This window comes from Salvelinus fontinalis, chromosome 26, assembly GCF_029448725.1.
Source record: "Salvelinus fontinalis isolate EN_2023a chromosome 26, ASM2944872v1, whole genome shotgun sequence".
Taxonomy (NCBI): Eukaryota; Metazoa; Chordata; class Actinopteri; order Salmoniformes; family Salmonidae; genus Salvelinus; species Salvelinus fontinalis.
In genome coordinates, this window is record NC_074690.1 from 47,100,542 (window position 1) to 47,119,189 (window position 18,648).

The following is an 18,648-nucleotide window of genomic DNA, read 5'->3' on the forward strand; positions in this document are numbered from 1 at the left end:
ATCTTTCCTACTGATGAGTCAACAGGATTAATGGAAGGTAAGCTCTGATGGTTAGGTCTTGACACGTTCCTGAATAATAGACCAACACCTGAGGGAATGGCATCTAAAACAATTGCGAAATCTGTAGGTGTTACAGGGACCTCGGAACCAATATCCTAAAAACAAAGAAGTATTTTTATACAATATATCCCGATTATTCCATATATAATATCTATGTGGAGAAATATTATGCTTATAAATTAAGGACCATGGCAAGTTGAGGTCAACCGATCGGCATGGCCGATTAATTAGGGCCGATTTCAAGTTTTCACAACAATCGGTAATCGGCATTTTTGGACACCGATTATGGCCGATTACATTGCATTCCACGAGGAATGCGTGGCAGGCTGACCACATGTTACGCAAGTGCAGCAAGGAGACAAGGTAAGTTGCTAGCTAGCACTAAACTTATCTTATATAAAAACAATCAACCTTCACATAAATCACTAGTTAACTACACATGGTTGATGATATTACTAGGTTAACTAGCTTGTCCTGCGTTGCATATAATCAATGCGCTGCCTGTTAATTTATCATCGAATTACAGCCTACTCCGCCAAACGGGAGATGATTTAACAAAAGTGCATTCGCAAAAAAAGCACAATCGTTGCACGAATGTACCTAACCATAAACATCTATGCCTTTCTTAATATCAATACACAGAAGTATATATTTTTAAAACCTGCATATGTAGTTAAATGAAATTCATGTGAGCAGGCATTATTAACTAGGGAAATTATGTCACTTCCCTTGCATACAATGCAAGCAGAGTCAGGGTATATGCAGCAGTTTGGGCCGCCTAGCTCGTTGCGAACTAATTGGCAGAATTTTACATAATTATGACATAACATTGAAGGTTGTGCAATGTAACAGCAATATTTAGACTTACACGGAACCCAAACCGGCTGCGCGCGTGTGCCATCGTGCGCTATCGTGCATACATTTATTTTGTTCCCCTACACCAAACGCGATCACGACATGCAGTTTAAAATATCAAAACAAACTCTGAATCAATGACATTAATTTGGGGACAGGTCGAAAAGCATTAAACATGTATGGCAATTTAGCTAGTTAGCTTGCACTTGCTAGCTAATTTGTCCTATTTAGCTAGCTTGCTGTTGCTAGCTAATTTGTACTGGGATATAAACATTGAGTTGTTATTTTACCTGCAATGCACAAGGTCCTCTACTCCGACAATTAATCCACACATAAAACGGCCAACCGGATCGTTTCTAGTCATCTCTCCTCCTTCCAGGCTTTTTCATCTTTGAACGTATATGGTGATCGGCATCTACACTTTCATAGTATTACCACGACGACCGGCAAAACAGTTCATCTTTCAATCACCCACGTGGGTATAACCAATGAGGAGATGGCACGTGGGTACCTGCTTCTATAAACCAATGAGGAGATGGGAGAGGCAGGACTTTCAGCCCGATCTGCATCAGAATTAGAAAGGAGTTCTATTTTAGCCCATGGCAACGTCTGGTCAGCATGTTAGGGTTGCCACCCGTTCCATAAAACACGGAACAGTTCCGTATTTCACTGAAAGAATAAACGTTTTGTTTTCAAAATGATAGTTTCCGGATTTTACCATATTAATGACCAAAGGCTCGTATTTCTGTGTTTATTATATTATAATTAAGTCTATGATTTGATATTTGATAGAGCAGTCTGACTGAGCGGTGGTAGGCAGCAGCAGGCTCGTAAGCATTCATTCAAACTTTACTGCGTTTGCCAGCAGCTCTTAACCATGCTTGAAGAAGAGCGCTGTTTATGACTTCAAGCCTATCAACTCCTGAGATTAGGCTGGCAATACTAAAGTGCCTATTAGAACATCCAATAGTCAAAGGTATATGAAATACAAACGGGTATAGAGAGAAATAGTCGACGCGTCATAATTCCTATAATAACTACAACCTAAAACTTCTTAACTGGGAATATTGAACCACCAGCTTTCATATGTTCTGAGCAAGGAACTTAAACGTAAGCTTTTTTACATGGCACATATTGCGCTTTTACTTTCTTCTCCACACTGTGTTTTTGCATTATTTAAACCAAATTGAGCATGTTTCATTATTTATTTGAGACTAAATAGATTTTATTTATTTATTATATTAAGTTAAAATAAAAGTGTTCATTGTTCAAACAGTATTGTTGTAATTGTCATTATTACATAATTATTATTATAATTTTTTGTTTTTAAATCGGCATCGTCTTGTTTGGTCCTCCAAGAAATCGGTATCGGCATTGAAAAATCATAATCGGTCGACCTCTAATGAAAAGATAACCTGCCGATGAAAAGCAGTTTCACTGGAACTTTGTCAATATTATAATTGCAAACCAACATGAAGTTAAGGCCACCAAAAGTAGAGAAGACATGATGAGGAATAAAAATCCACATAGAAGTGGGTCTTCTTAGGAATTGTTCTATCCAATTGATCTTAAAAGTATTATTTAAGGTAGTAAAGTTCAGAAAATTCAGCCCACCATACTCATACGTGTTCATTACAACAGATTTCCTAATGTAATGGCTACGGTTTCTCCACAGAAAGTTGAAAAGCATCTGGTCTATCTCCTTGCTTATTTTACCATCAAGATATAAAGACAGAGCGCCATATGTTAGCCTAGACCTTCAGCCTTGGTTATTAGGACTCTTCCTTTTAAAGATAAGTCCCTCTTTAGCCATTGATTTAGCTTCTTATGGGTTTTTTTAATAAGAGGGTTCACATTTAGTAAGCCTCTAGACTTCTGATCCTTAGTAATGGTTATGCCTAAATATAAGTTCTTCTTTCACTGGAATACCATAATATGAAGGTGTCACACAATCTTTGACAGCCATGAGTTAACATTTATTCATGTTAAGATATAGACCAGACGCTTTGGAAAAGGATTGTATCACATTGATCGATATGGGAATTTGGTTAGCGTCTTTCAGAAAAAGTGTAGTATCATCAGCAAGTTTTATAATAATTGCAGAATTCCTCTCTTTAACTCAAATCTAGGTGAGGTGCCATATTTCAATTTGATAGAGCTGTTAGCATTTGTATAGAGTCTTAATAGCCTTACAGAAAGAATCCCCAAAGCCACATTTCTCAAGGGAGTGGAAGAGGAACTGATGCTCTACTGTGTCAAATTGTCACGCCCTGGCCTTAGTTATCTTTGTTTTCTTTATTATTTTAGTTAGGTCAGGGTGTGACATGGGGGATGTTTGTGGGTTTTTGTCTCGTCTAGGGTGTTTGTATTGTCTAGGGCACAGGTGTCAAACTCATTCCACGGGGGGCCGAGTGTCTGCGGGTTTTCGCTCCTCCCTTGTACTTGATTGATGAATTAACATCACTAATTAGTTAGGAACTCCCCACACCTGGTTGTCCAGGGCTTTATTGAAAGGAAAAACCAAAAACCTGCAGACACTAGGCCCTCCGTGGAATGAGTTTGACACCCCTGGTCTAGGGGGTGTTTGTAGAGTTCATGGGGTTGTGTTCATTGTAGGTGTTTAGGTAAGTCTATGGTTGCCTTGATTGGTTCTCAATTAGAGACAGCTGTCTATCGTTGTCTCTGATTGAGAGCCATATTTAGGCAGCCTTAGTCATTGGGTAGGTTGTGGGTGATTGTCTATGTGTAAGTTGCCAGTGTCTGCACTTATTGTTTGTATAGCTTCACGTTTGTTGTTTTGATTAGTTTGTTTTAGTGTTATTCGTCTTTCTTAAATAAATACATGATGTCTTTATATCACGCTGCGCCTTGGTCCTCTCTTTCACCCGAAGACGATCGTGACACAAATGCTTTATAAAAATCTAAAAAATAATATGAAGCTATCCTCGGTTATTAGGTCTGAGTAGTCAAGTATGTCTAAAAGTAGTCTGATATTGTTAGAAATATGTCTGTTAAAGCCAGACTGTTTCATTGCATCCAGGACTTCTTTGAATCTTTTTGCAAGTAGTAAGGCTAATATCTTATAGTCATTATTAAGAAGACAAATTGGACGCCAGTTATCGATGAGCAGCACTTCTTTTTTAGGCTGAGGTATCAGTGTTTTTAACCCCTGACTCATTGTAGGAGGGAGAACATTATTTTTAATACTCTCTTAAAAATTATTCTAAAGTAATTCCATCAACACCTGGTGATTTATTGTTCTTTAGATGTTTGATAGACTCTATAATCTCCAACTTTGATGGGTTCATCACACTGTTTAGATTCTATATCACTGATAGAGTGAACATTATTCAGTGAGTCAAAAAACATCTGTGGATTCCTGACCGTACGTAGAGCTATACAATTTCCCCTAAAAATTTCTACAGTATTTAGCAATACATTGTTGGTCATCTGTAATAACACCATAAATGTTTAACTTATGGATAGTGTTATTTGTAGAGTGAAATTTCTCAGGTCTAAAGAAATAGGATGAATTCTGTTTTCCCTCCATTTTTTCCTAGATCTAATAAAGGCTCCTTTTGCTTTTAATCTATATATATATTATCCAGTTCATTTTGTAACTCAACCAGTTCCATCTTCTCCTCCCCCGAGGGGCCGGCTGGCGATCTCTGAGGAAGGAAGTTATCTTAATGATCACCTTTTCCTCCTCAGCTCTTCTGGTCTTAGCAAGATTACTACCATGTTTTCTAAGGTAAGAGCTCCCAGTTCTTGCAATTAGATTTTTGTTAAATTAATGTTAAAGTCCCCTCCTATGAATAATAACAAAATGGGAAATTTAGATAACCAATTAAGTATATGTTTCCCTACATATTCAAGCAACTCATCCTTTTCATTTTTGGTGTTGTACCCGTAGAAGTGTACAGTAATGAGCGTAATGTCATTGTAACTGATCACAAGACAAATAAAGTGACCAAAGGGGTCACATTCCGAGTGTAGAATTTTAACACCAAAGGTATTTTTCATTGTAGTGACACCAGCGGAGCGTTCAGATCCACGGGAAAGCCAAATATTGTTGCTCCACTGTGACCTCCAGAAGTTGGCATCAGCAGAAATTGAGTGAGACTCTCGAAAAAAGCAAAAATATGTTTTTATTTAGCAAATAAAAATAAGGCCTTTCGCGTTGTTTCGTAACATCCTAGCATTAGGAGAAACTATAGACAAAGACAAACCAAAAAAGATTATATAAAAGTATAAACTGTAGGATGAGTCAAAAACGTAGGAGCAGTGAACGTAAGCGATAAGGAACCGAGATCTGCGCCATTTAAGTCAACTTAAAGTGAAAATAGCTGATACCATAAACTCTGAGTTAGTTGTTATCCGGCTTTTGAAATTCAACTCATCAGAAAATTATGTTCAAGACCAAACCAAGGGTTCTCAGTAGTAAGAGAGACTAAAAACCCTCTTTAGTGTAATCAGGAACTACTCTGAGAAATAAAATACAAAATAATAATTTAAATAAAAAGGTTACGTACTATTTTAAGTGCATATGAAAACTGATCAGGAAAAAATTGAATAAAAAATGTTTTACATATACACGTTCCTAAGACCTTTTTCACTTGGAAATAAGTATTAATAACTAAATAGAAAAATAACCGTGTAAATTTAGTAGGGAGGAGCCAAGGATTCCGGAGAACGCGGACAATTCCCCAAAAATCCGTGACCCAGAAGTGCGATCAGGATGCCTTGGGTCTTACGATAAAACAAATACCTCGTCAGTTGTACAACTGAATGCCTTCAACTGAAATGTGTCTTCCGCAGTTAACCCAACCTCTCTGACCCCCCCTCACACCTTACTATGAGCAGTACAGTAAACACATGCTCTGAGACTATTGTTCATTAATTGGTTAATGAACAATAGTAATTTTTTCATAATTTTTTAGCATAGAAAAAAATAGCAGAGACTTGTCCATCAAATAATATGTAAGGGAAAACCTTCATCTAAATATCATAGTCTGCGTTTACAGAGCCAGCCCAATTCTGGTCTTTTCACCACCAATAGTTTTTTTTGCCAATAATTGGTCAAAAGATCAGAATTAGAGGAATATCACATTGTTTTTCCAATAAAAGAACAAATGATCATATTAATATGATTAACTCACCTGTGCTTTTCATAGTGAGAGTGAAATTGGACACAGTACTTGTTGTTTATTACTGGTTCTACATAATCACACATCGCCCAGTGTAGAGATCATACACACATAAGTCTGTGTGCTTGAAGGTCCACGTAGGCAAAATCAACCCCAACACTGAAATGTCTGTTTATTTCGTTGAAATACAAAACACAATAAGGATTGCAAACAAAATGTATATAATTCTGAATTACCCCATTCATAATACACAGACATGCTAAAATGGATGAATTTGTGATACTTGGTAAAGTACTGTACAAAAAGACGTTCTGAGCAGGCAGGTAGTCAATCAATCTATTAGGAGGCAGCGAGGCGGGACGACCACTACTTCCTTCAAAGCTGTGTCCTTCTAGCCTACTCCAACTGAGAGAAACTTGAAAGAACTTTTCTTTACATCACAATTTATGTCCACCAATATCCACTAGTGTTGCTGCAACTAGAAAAAACAGTTAAGGTGTTGGCTTGACAGTTGCTGGACCCGGGTTCAAGTTCACTACAATATACTTCCATGGTTGGTTTCATTGGGTACGGTTACAGGCACACAACAATACGATTATTGTAAGTCAGATTAATGTAATAGTTTGATTAAAGCGTTTACATGCTTTGCGAGAACGATCGCCAAATCAAAATAAATGTTCTACTACAGCAACCATCTTCTTTTTGGGAATCCTATTTGATTCGGAGTTTGGACATATAAAGTTTATATGTAAAACCTGTCTAAGATGCATACTTTCAGTTCTTCCGAACTCAAACTTGCGTTGTTGGTGCTAGCACATGCACAGATCACATTTTTGATTTATTTAACTAGGGAAGTCAGTTAGGAACAAATTCTTATTTACAATGCCGTTATTGTAACTCAGATGAAGGCTCTTATAATTCGGAAAGATTGCTCAGAAAACCAGGTGTTTTAATCAGCGTATGTTTACTCTGATTATGACCACACAGCTATTAAGATAAGCAGAATAAGGCGTTTACGTGACTAATGCATACTCGGTCTACTGCAATTATCAGTTTAATATCAAATTATTAGTGAGCATGTAAACATACTCATTGACTCTCCCTTTTAACTGCCCTTAATTTACTCATTTTTAGCAACAACTTCCGAGTCCATTGGAGAGTATCTTCTTAAACAAAAGTGAGGCGTAGAATAGTATTCCCTGCTAAATAATAGTTTTTGTGCGATTTAATATTCACAGACCTACGCCTCCCCTGAATCAGATGATCCCCCGCCAAACACACAGGCACAACCACACACATTGATTGGAGACAGCTTGTTTCAATTACAGAAGTTTCCCAAGGATTTTCTACCTGCAGCAACACTAGTGTAGGATAATGGTGGAAATACTGGTAAAGCACAGTGGCTTTATATCCCTCACTTTTACATAAAAACAGGGAAAAAACATATACGCCCACTAATAACCCTAAATACAATCTTGCATTAGTTTTACGTTAATTATTAATCAATAAAATAACAACTTATTTCACACAGTACCAGAAAAAGAAAAAGCCAAGCTAAGTGGCATATTAGTAGTCCATTACAAAAAAGGCACTTGGTATAAAATATTAAAATGATTTGGTCCTCGTTACAGTATTGTCCACAGGCAAGACACATCCAAAATACTTTGCTTTAAAATAATATGAGAATGTATATGGCTAAAATCAAAGGCACATCTCTTTACTTGGGCTGTGTTTACACAAGCAGTGCAGTTTTGGGCAAAATACCAATTAATGAGGAGAAAAATCTGAATTAGGCTGCCGGTGTAAACGCAGCCTTTATGGTTCATGATGTATTGGTACAATAGACTGCACTGTGTCTTGTGTTATTCCATTATGTTTCCCCATTAGAAAACCACAACCGCTTTGGTCATTTCACACACACACACACACACACACACACACACACACACACACACACACACACACACACACACACACACACACACACACACACACACACACACACACACACACACACACACACACACACACACACACACACACACGTAGAAAAATGTACAGAAAGTGCATGGTTCTTGTTTGTGGTGCCACAATACAGCTCCACTGATTACTCCTGTATTTCAGAGGTATTTCTAGTTCTCAAGTTGACTGCAATTGTCTGAAATGACAATTCAATATGTAACAAAAACAGACTGGCACCCAGACTAGTCCTCCTCATCTATGAAGGGGATGTCCAGGTCTGAGAGGTTCCTGCTCCTTGCCTTGGTGTTGGGCTGGGGGTTATGTCCATCTGGTTGGTCTCTGTGGCCTGTGGCTGTAGTTCTTTGGGCCAGGTCAGCAGGCTTAGGAGGGCACTCCTGCCCCTGGCTCCTCCACAACAGGTTCACTCTGCCTGGTGGAGACACCAGTCTGGATTAGTCTAATAGTAGACAGCCTGGTAGAGATACTCCGGATTAGTCAAATAGTAGCTGATCCCAGATCTGTTTGTGCTGGGCATGACAATTATAGTCAGAGGAGTTAATATAATATTATACATGTAGGCAGTCCCGGGAATAGAAAACCCACTATCCTGGGGTTGCAAGCACCATGCTCTACCAACTGAGCTACAGAAGACTAGTTGGCTAAAGCGCATACAGATCTAGGACCAGATTAGTGTTATGATATGGGGGTAATTTAATGTTAGCACACAATTAGGCAACACATTACCATGACACACATCCACACTCCATTCCCAGGTGGCAGCACCAACCGAATAGGGGCTGGAAGCCTTGATAAGTCCACATGTGCGAGAAATCAGTGGATTAGCTACCTGTGACCAGAGGCCTCTTGGCCTTTTTAGTTCAGGCATCCGTCTTCGTAGTTTTCTTTTTGTATATCTTTTTTTTTTTGGGGGGGGGGGGGGGGGGGGGGTCACCCTTTTGAACAACAAACAATAATTTGCTTGGACTGGCTGATCTAAAAGGTAATGACGGAGCTGATGCCGGTAAGTTTGCTGTCACCTTGGCACATGTACATACAACACAGTCCTCATATGCTGATTTGTCACCGTCCTCTGCCGATTTTTGAACTTCAACTCCTATTGAATAGTGAAATCCTAAGTATAAATATGTTTTGTGCAAATGTTTTTTTTGTTTTTTTTTAACAATTGCAAACTTCAAAGAATAGGGCATCAAGGAGTTGGTCTGATGGTGCCTGCTGATGTCATTGGCCTCACCACTTGGTTACAGACCAGTTAACTAGGCCTAAGATTGGCGCCGTCTTCTTGAAGAAGAAGAACATGGCTGACGTTTTACATTCTCCCAACCAATTGTGCTATTTTGTAATTTCTTTTGCGTTTGTGCAACTTATTTTTTTTACTTATTGTGCACATAATGTTGCTGCTACCGTCTCTTATGACCGAAAATAACTTCTGAACATCAGAAAAGCAATTATTCACCGCAGACTGGAAGAAACGTATCCTTTTAACGAGTCAGACGAGAAGGATTTCCTGCTTTCACTGAAACAGGCCCAGATCCATGCCTTTAGCATGAAGAAAAGACGCCGGAAAAGAGGACGCTGATCGGGCAGACTTCTGAGAATCCGGGGGCGAACGAGTAAACTCCCACTGCCTTCCATTCTTCTCGCTAAAGTGCAATCATTGGAAAATAAAATGTATTACCTACAATTAAGATTATCCTACCAACGGGACATTAAAAACTGTAACATCTTATGTTGTTTCACCGAGACGTGGCTGAACGAAGATATGGACAATATAGAGCTAGCGGGATTTTCCATGCACCGGCAGAACAGAGACGCTACCTCTGGTAAGACGAGGGGTGAGGGTGTGTATCTTTTTGTCAATAACAGCTGGTACCGCGATGTCTAATATTAAAGAAGTCTCGAGGCATTGCTCGCCTGAGGTAGAGTACCTTATGATAAGCTGTAGACCACATTATCTACCAAGAGAGTTCTCATCTGTATTATTCGTAGCAGTATATTTACCACCACAAAACGAAGCTGGCACTAAGACCGCTCTCAACCAACTCTATAAGGCCATAAGCAAAGAAGAAAATGCCCACCCAGAAGCGGCGCTCCTAGTGGCCGGGGACTTTAATGCAGGAAAACTTAAATCAGTTTTACCAAATATTACCAAAATCCTAGATCACCTTTACTCCACACACAGAGATGCATACAAAGCTCTCCCCCACCCTCCATTTGGCAAATTGACCATAATTCTATCCTCCTGATTCCTGCTTACAAGCAAAAACTAAAGCAGGAAGTACCAGTGACTCGCTCAATACGGAAGTGGTCACATGACGCGGATGTTACACTACAGGACTGTTTTGCTAGCACAGACTGGAATATGTTCCGGGATTCATCCAATGGCATTGAGGAATACACCACCTCAATCATTTGCTTCATCAATAAGTGCTTCGATGACGTCATCCCCACAGTGACCGTACGTACATATCCCAACCAGAAGCCATGGATTACAGGCAACATCTGCATCGAGCTAAAGGCTAGACTTGCCGCTTTCAAGGAGCAGAAGACTAATCCGGACGCTTATAAGAAATCCCGCTATGCCCTCCAACGAACCATCAAACAAGCAAAGTGTCAATATAGGATTAAGATTGAATCAAACTACACCGGCTCTGACGCTCGTCGGATGTGGCAGGGCTCGAAAACTATTACGGACTACAAAGGGATACCCAGACCTGAGCTTCCCAGTGACGCGAGCCTACCAGACGAGCGAAATGCCTTTTATGCTCGCTTCGAGGCAAGCAACACTGAAGCATTCATGAGACCACCAGCTGTCTCAATGATTAGTGCCGCCCCGTGGCACTCAAATCGGTAGACATGAAGTGCTATGAAAGGATGGCCATGGCTCACATCCACAGCATCCTCCTGGACACCACTCCAATTCACATACCGCCCCAAAAGATCCACAGATGACACAATCTCAATCGCACACAACACTGCCCTTTCTCACCTGGACAAAAGGAACACCTATGTGAGAATGCTGTTCAACACCATAGTGCACACAAAGCTCATCACAAAGCTAAGGACTCTGGGACTAAACACCTCCCTCTGCAACTGGACCCTGGACTTCCTGACGGGCCACCCCCAGGTGGTAAGAGTAGGCAATACCACGTCTGCCATGCTGATCCTTAACACTGGGGCACCTCAGGGGTGTGTACTTAGTCCCCTCCTGTATTCCCTGTTCACCCACAACTGTATGGCCAAACACAACTCCAACACCATCATTAAGTTTGCTGACGACACAACAGTGGTAGGCCTGATCACCAACAACGATGAGACGGCCTATAGGGAGGAGGTCAGAGAACTGGCAGTGTGGTGCCAGGACAACAACCTCTCCCTCAATGTGAGCACGACGAAGGAGCAGATCGTGGACTACAGGAAAAGGAGGGCCGAACAGGCCCCCGTTAACATTGACGGGGCTGGAGTGGAGCGGGTTGAGAGTTTAAGTTCCTTGGTGTACACATCACCAATGAACTATCATGGTCCAAACACACCAAGACAGTCGTGAAGAGGGCACGACAAAACCTTTTCCCCCTCAGGAGACTGAAAAGATTTGGCATGGTCCCCGGTTCCTCAAAATGTTCTACAGCTGCACAATCGAGAGCATCCTGACCGGTTGCATCACCACCTGGTATGGCAACTACGGCATCTGAGCGTAAGGCGCTACAGAGGGTAGCGGGAACAGCCCAGTACATCACTGGGGCCAAGCTTCCTGCCATCCAGGACCTATATAATAGGCGGTGTCAGAGGAAAGCCCATAAAATTGTAAGAGACTCCAGTCACCCAAGGTATAGACTGTTTTCTTTTCTACCGTATGGCAAGCGGTACCGGAGCGCCAAGTCTAGGACCAAAAGTCTCCTCAACAGCTTCTATCCCCAAGCCATAAGACTGCTGAACAATTGTGGCGGAAGAATCAGAATTAGTTGTGTAACATAGATAATTAAGATGTCTTATCTGCATAATATGCTTATGTGATATACTTGTTATTAGAATGTATCCCTTCGGACTCTGGTGTTGGCAGTTGCACTTCTTCCCTCAGCTGGGGCTCAGTCACCTGGGGCCCAGAGAGGGGAGAGGTCAGTCTTGTCTTTCACATGTCCCTGGTGCTATGCAGAATATCAGAAAGGGAAGAGGACAGGAGGGACATTGTCTTCACATATGAATGTGTCTTTACCTATTCTTAAACCATGTGAAGGGATGGTGTGATTAATGGGGAACCAATTACTTGTCTCCACAATGTCTGAGCCAGTCACTCCCTCCTTTGGCATTGGGGGATGTGTGTGGTAGTGTCTGGAACCATTGTATGTCATCTCTGATGTTGCACTTATCCTGGAGGCTCACTCCCCTCAGTGAGCTTGTCCAGGAGTGTGGTCAAGAAGGGGGTTTACTTGAGATGGGAGTATCTGTAGTTGACAATTAATTTATGCCATTGGTCGAGTTGGTGTTTTTGTTTTATGAGTACCAGGAACGAGATCGGAACCTCGTCTTAGGGGCCAAACTGAACGATAATTTATAGCGAATGCTATCTGGCTACGGGATACTCCTGGCTACGGGATACTTCCGTTCAAAACATCTGTGGTTTGTTATGTAGACTAGGGGGCGGCTCTTTGCTATAAAAGATCTCAGTAGACTTTGTGTTGGCGCTCTCAACGGATCATCAGAGATGGTGATTCGTCGACCAGCCATCGCTATTGCAAAGCTCTCACTATTAAAGATTTAGTTTAAGTATAACTCTGACTTGTGTGATAAGTTTGTCTCTCCTCATTTGATAGTAAAGAAATGAACCACCAAACAATTCATCAAATCGCCACCGGACAATTTACATTGACCCCCCCCCTTTTGAACACTGCTGCTACTCGCTGGTTGTTTGTTACCTATAGTCACTTCGCCCCCACCTACACGTACAGATTACCTCAACTAGCCTGTGCTGAGAGCATTATTGAAGCTAGTAGTTGAGTACAATTAGCTAAAAACCAAGTGGCAATAACGTTTTTGCAGATAGATTTGGACCCATGCAAAGCGTTAAGATGGTCTGCGGTAACAATGACTGTCCATTTTATAAATTAATTAGAGAACTGTTTTTGCAAGTGCAGTTCCATTGGGATTTCACTAAAACAATTTAAGAAATGATTTATTTGCAATCGCACACTGACTCGGTACCGGTGCCCCCTGTATATAGCCTTGTTATTCTTATTGCGTTACTTTTTATTATTACTTCTTATTTTAGTCTACTTGGTAAATATTTTCTTCTTGAACTGCAATGATGGTTAAGGTCTTGTAAGTAAGCATTTCATGGTAAAGTCTACACTTGTTGTATTCGGCGCATGTGACAAATAAAGTTTGATTTGATTCAGACCCTTAGACTTAGCAGGTGGAACAATATTAGCAAGCTAGTTAATCGGTTTCGTAACACTTGTACAACAGGGACTGGCTGATAGTCGGCCTGCTTGTGATACTAATACAAAAAGTCAGTCAGAAATGCAGTAGATTGAGCAAGCACACACCCTGAAACACCACTGTAAACGGTAAATCCTTTTCCTGGTTACACAAAACCGGCACTAAAAGCATGCAGACCCACTTTACAACTAGCTACTGTAGAAGGTGGCATCTTAAAAGGGAATCCACCACTTGTTTCTTCAAAAATCTCTCCCCTAATATAGTCAGGAGTTCGCTAGCAGGAGTTGGGTAAAACACAAACGGATAAGTCAACCATGCTACTTCCAATGCACCAGAAGTAGAAAACAAGACTTTGTTTTACAGCCTGGTTTAAGAATGCAAGTGCAATCACAACACAATTATTTTCACAAGTAATTTCAAAGTAACTACCTGGGCTGTAAAATAAAGTGTAGGCTGTAAAAGAATGTGTTACTGAAAACAAAGAGTTGAAGTGAATGAAGGCAGAGGATGGTGAAGGCTTACCGTACCCCTCTACTGACCTTCTGACTCTAGGCTTCTCACTCTATCCTCCAGCAGGCTCTCTGAGCTGATAGACAACGACAATCTGGACTCTGAGTCGTCAAAGTTCTCCTGCTCCAACTCTGGCAAGCTGCACGCCAGTTCCTCCCTGCACACACACACACACACACACACACACACACACACACACACACACACACACACACACACACACACACACACACACACACACACACACACACACACACACACACACACTATATATTGTACCACTAAGACAGTGTCTATTAATATATTCCTGGGACTGCATCTTTTTGTTCTAGTCCAGCACTATAACACACCTGATTCAACTAACCAAGGGCTCAGTGATTTTTTGAATCAAGTGAGTTAGTGCTGGGTTTAACAAAATTGTGCACCCAGGAATGGTCCAGGAATGTATTGAGAAACGCTGAGCTGTATGGTATATGGTGCATAGTTCAGTCAGATGTGTTAGTGCTGGGCTAGAACAAGATTTTGTACCCCAGAACAGAGAACTAGGAGTCAGTCTCTTCACTCACTTCTCCTGTTTGATGGATTTGATCCTCTCGATGAGGGTCCTCTCTGAGTTCATGTCTATATCCGACCGGTTAAGATCATCCATTTGAGGTACGTCCAGCTCTGATGAAGGTTTCTCTAAGATCTGCAGATATATAGTATGAGTCAATATACCAGACAAGACAACTCTTTTTGGGAACGTGGGAACCATATTCCCAAAGTGAAATTCCCAGTGTATTACACACAAGAGTATACCAAACATTAGGACCACCTCCCTAATATTGAGTTGCACCCATCCCCCCTTTGCCATCAGAACAGCCTCAATTCTTCAGGGAATGGATTCTACAAGGTTTTCGAAAGCGTTCCACTGGGATGCTGGGCCATGTTGACTCCAATGCTTCCCACAGATTTGTCAAGTTGGCTGGATGTCCTTTGGGTGGTGGACCATTCTTGATTCACACGTGAAACTGTTGAGCGTGAAAAATCCAGCAGGGCTGCAGTTGTTGACACAAACCGGTGTGCCTGGCACCTGTTCAAAGGCACTTAAATCTTTTGTATTGTCCATTAACCGTCAATGGCACACATGCACAATCCATGTCTCAATTGTATCAAGGCTTAAAAATCCTTTAACTTGTCCCCTCCCCTTCAACTACACTGATTTTGAAGTGGATTTAACAAGTGACATCGATAATGGATCATAGCTTTCACCTGGATTCAGCTGGTCAGTCTGTCATGGAAAGAGCAGGTGTCCTTAATGTTTTGTATACTCAGTGTATATCAAGTTTATAAAGTATGTTGTAAACACGTCATTGATCTAGGGTTGCAAAACTCCAGCTTTCCCCAAGCTCGTTTGTTTTTCCTGGACGATTTCTCAGAAACCTGAAAACGTTTTCAGAATTTTGCAACCCAATGTGATATCAAAGCAAAGTTACGGTGGAACCAAAGTGTTCTTCCAGTGTCCTGTCTACAGTGTGAAATGGTAGCGACAGTTATTCGTTATTTTATTAGCAGGATCCCTATTAGCTGTTGCTAATGCAGTAGCTACTTTGACTGGGATCCACACAAAACATGACATAATACAGAACATTAATAGACCGGAACAGCTCAAGGATATAACTACATACATTGTAAATACAAATAACAGAAATAAAAAAGGTCCTGTACTAATGTAATGCACTTACAGTGTTCTGTCTCTTGAGCATCAGCTTGTTGACGGCCAGGGCCTCAGCGAATTCCAGCTGTGTGATCTCCTGCATCTTCTCAGTGTACCGTCTAAGCTGCTCTAAGATCAGGATCTCTACACACCTGGTGGGAGAGAAAGGACAGGGCTTCTTACAGCAAAATACACACAAAATGCTTACTAAAGACCACATCTTAACTTGAGAGATATGCGTATGTAACTACAACTCAAGTGCAAACATCACATCAGCGCATTGGCTGTACATGAAAGTGAGTCTACAGGCGTTTCTCACATTAGAATGCCACTAACAATAAAATGTGTTTGAAAAAAAAAAAAACGCCCTAAAATAACCACATCAGCCCTCTTTGTTAACATTACTACTACTGTAGTGATGTAGTGTAGTCTCACGTGGTTGTCTTGGAGATGTCCTTCATGCTAAGGAAAGGGTCTGTGGTGTCAGGGGATCGCAGGATGCAGGGGGCAAACACTATGGCCAGGGAGTTAGCAGACATCCTGTTGTGCTCTTCCTCCTTTGCCACTCTAGAGGAAGGAAATATCCAGCAGTCTAACGCAACAGGTCTATTCTCATACTGTAACATGATTAACCTGTCATGTGGCATAATCAGGGCCCAAAAGTTTTTCCTGGTCCATTGTGATTAGGAAACACTCCGGGACCGAAGGAAAAACTCAAGGCCCAAAGCATAGCATACAAAAGCCTTTGTATGGAAGATGGTGGATTGCTACTGTCAGTCAAGATGCATGGCGATGCACTGTACAGGTTATTGAGTGATGTGAAAACGAGTGATAAGTAGAAAGACCATTATACCCATATACTGTAGATAAAACTGATCCATCTGTCTGCTGCTACCTACCTGACCAGGTGAAAGACCAGCCTCTCCAGCGTGTTGAAGTTAGAAGGGGGGAGGTCGTCCAGTTTCTGGTAGACCGCACGCAGCTGTTCAGATTGCTCTGGCAACTCTGCAGATGAAATGAACAGTGTCAAACACTTTGAAATACTGTACTACTAAAGTACTTCAGGTGGCTAATTTAGCTTGATTGGCATGCAGGGTGGACAAAGGACTATTCCATTGAATCCAGTGTATGGAGCTAAATCCAGATCACCACAAGTATTTTAAACGGATTTCTCTGGCATTTCTTAATGAAAAACAAATGGAAAAATACTTATTGAACTTCACACAACTATGACAACTCAATTTCATTTTTTGCTACGTTGTGCCCTACTGAACACAGCCCACCAGACAAACTCACCCACAGCGTGCAGGAAGTCGTTGTAGAGGCTGAAGGTAAGGAGGGGCTCAGGCAGCTCTCTGAGCCAGCGTTTCACCAGACCTGTCACCGTGTGGATGGAGTAGTTCTCAAGAGTTGCCCTCTCTGGGTCTGACAAAAAATACAATTGTCTTGTGGTTTTTGTGTGTGGTAAGAATTGTACAAATAAATCGAATGAATGTATAAATGAAAAACAGAAACATGACTTTATGGTAAATGCTGTAACTACCATTATACTACAATAGTGCATGAATGTAGTGCCATTATTGATTGACCAACAATTAGAACAGTTTAATACAATTTAATACAATAATACAAATCCTTTTTGTACTAAACCAAAAAGGACATTCAGGGTTAAGGTAGTGGTCTTACTGGTCTCCAGTAGCTGGTGCAGTTCCCTGGCGCGGCAGGCAGAGCCAGACTTGCGGTAGATGCCCTCTGTGTACAGGCCGTTCATCTCCACATGCTCCAGCATCATCTGTACCACCATAGGGATTGGGTAGGTCTTACTGGTCAGAACACACACCTCTACCCCAAAGTGCAGATGGCCTGGTACCCCATCGTCCTAACACACAGACATAGGATGCACACTGGATCAAACAATTGTCCTGACAAACTTTACTTGACAAACTTTAAAAACACTTGACCCATGTAGTGCTGCTTACCAGCCTGGCGCATCGTGTTGAGCAAGCGTTGATGATTTTGGAGAGGCATTTCTTGTGACATATTAATTTGCACGCTAAAGGACCGAACAAGGGGGACAAGAACACAATGGTAAGAAATGTGGAGTCTGTTCTAATGTTACAATTAGGGGTGCTGGCAGCGAAGCTCGTTTTTGAATGAATTCCATTTTTTCCTCCACCTTTGTCACAATATCTCAACGCCCAATTGGTTAAAAAAAAAGTATACTTTGGCAATACACGTGCAAGTGACACTTTCTTACGGCATAATTCCATATTCATGTCCCTGGTCTTTTCAATGGGCTTGACGATTATATCATAACATTGGATTAATATATTTCTGCCGGATGCAGAAATGTTTGCCCATTGAATACCATTCAAAGCCTATAGAACCAACAAGCCAACAACTGCTACTCAGACACCAAAAACAGCACAAATTCCCCCATAGGTGGCGCTCTAATAAGCATTCAAAGTCCAAGGCTCAGCCCCGCTGCCCAGTTTAACGTAGAACAACAAAACTATAGGAGGAGGAAGATTATTTAAGATACTTTTTCAGAAGACGGGCAATGACTCGGTTGTCCTGGCACCATTGGGGTGGCACCATTGGGGTGCCAGGACAGAGAAGAGCTTGGACTGGGCTGAGCGGGAGCCAAGAGACCTGAGGTGGCAGAACGGAGTGCTCGGGTTGGGGTGTAGGGTTTGAGCATAGCCTGAAGGCAGGGAGGGGCAGTTCCTCATGCTGTTGCCTAGGTAAGCACCATGGTCTTGTAGTGGATGCGAGCTTTGACTGCAAGCCAGTGGAGATTGTGGAGGACCGGGGTTACTTGGGAAGGTTGAAAACCAGGTGGGCTCCAGCATTTTGGATAAGTTGCAGGGGTTTGATAGCACATGCGGGTAGCCCAGCCAACAGCGAGTTGCAGTAGATGGGAGAGGACAAGTCCCTTGACTAGGAACTGCGCTGCTTCCTGTG

The 18,648-nt window shown here is 41.5% G+C and overlaps 1 protein-coding gene across 1 annotated transcript in view; it reads right to left on the reverse strand.

The window, feature by feature from the left end:
- Positions 1–6,215: 6,215 nt before the first annotated feature.
- Positions 6,216–18,648, reverse strand: part of LOC129824479 (unconventional myosin-IXb-like) — an 81,329-nt gene continuing 68,896 nt past the window's right edge. Inside the window, exons 33-41 of the mRNA XM_055884182.1 lie at positions 17,664–17,737; positions 17,371–17,563; positions 16,981–17,109; positions 16,584–16,689; positions 16,120–16,251; positions 15,713–15,836; positions 14,555–14,676; positions 14,018–14,145; positions 6,216–8,454 (exon numbers count right to left, since the gene is read on the reverse strand). Coding sequence (XP_055740157.1) covers positions 8,267–8,454; positions 14,018–14,145; positions 14,555–14,676; positions 15,713–15,836; positions 16,120–16,251; positions 16,584–16,689; positions 16,981–17,109; positions 17,371–17,563; positions 17,664–17,737 — 1,196 coding nt within the window. The 3' untranslated portion in view covers positions 6,216–8,266. The remainder of the gene's footprint in view (positions 8,455–14,017; positions 14,146–14,554; positions 14,677–15,712; positions 15,837–16,119; positions 16,252–16,583; positions 16,690–16,980; positions 17,110–17,370; positions 17,564–17,663; positions 17,738–18,648) is intronic.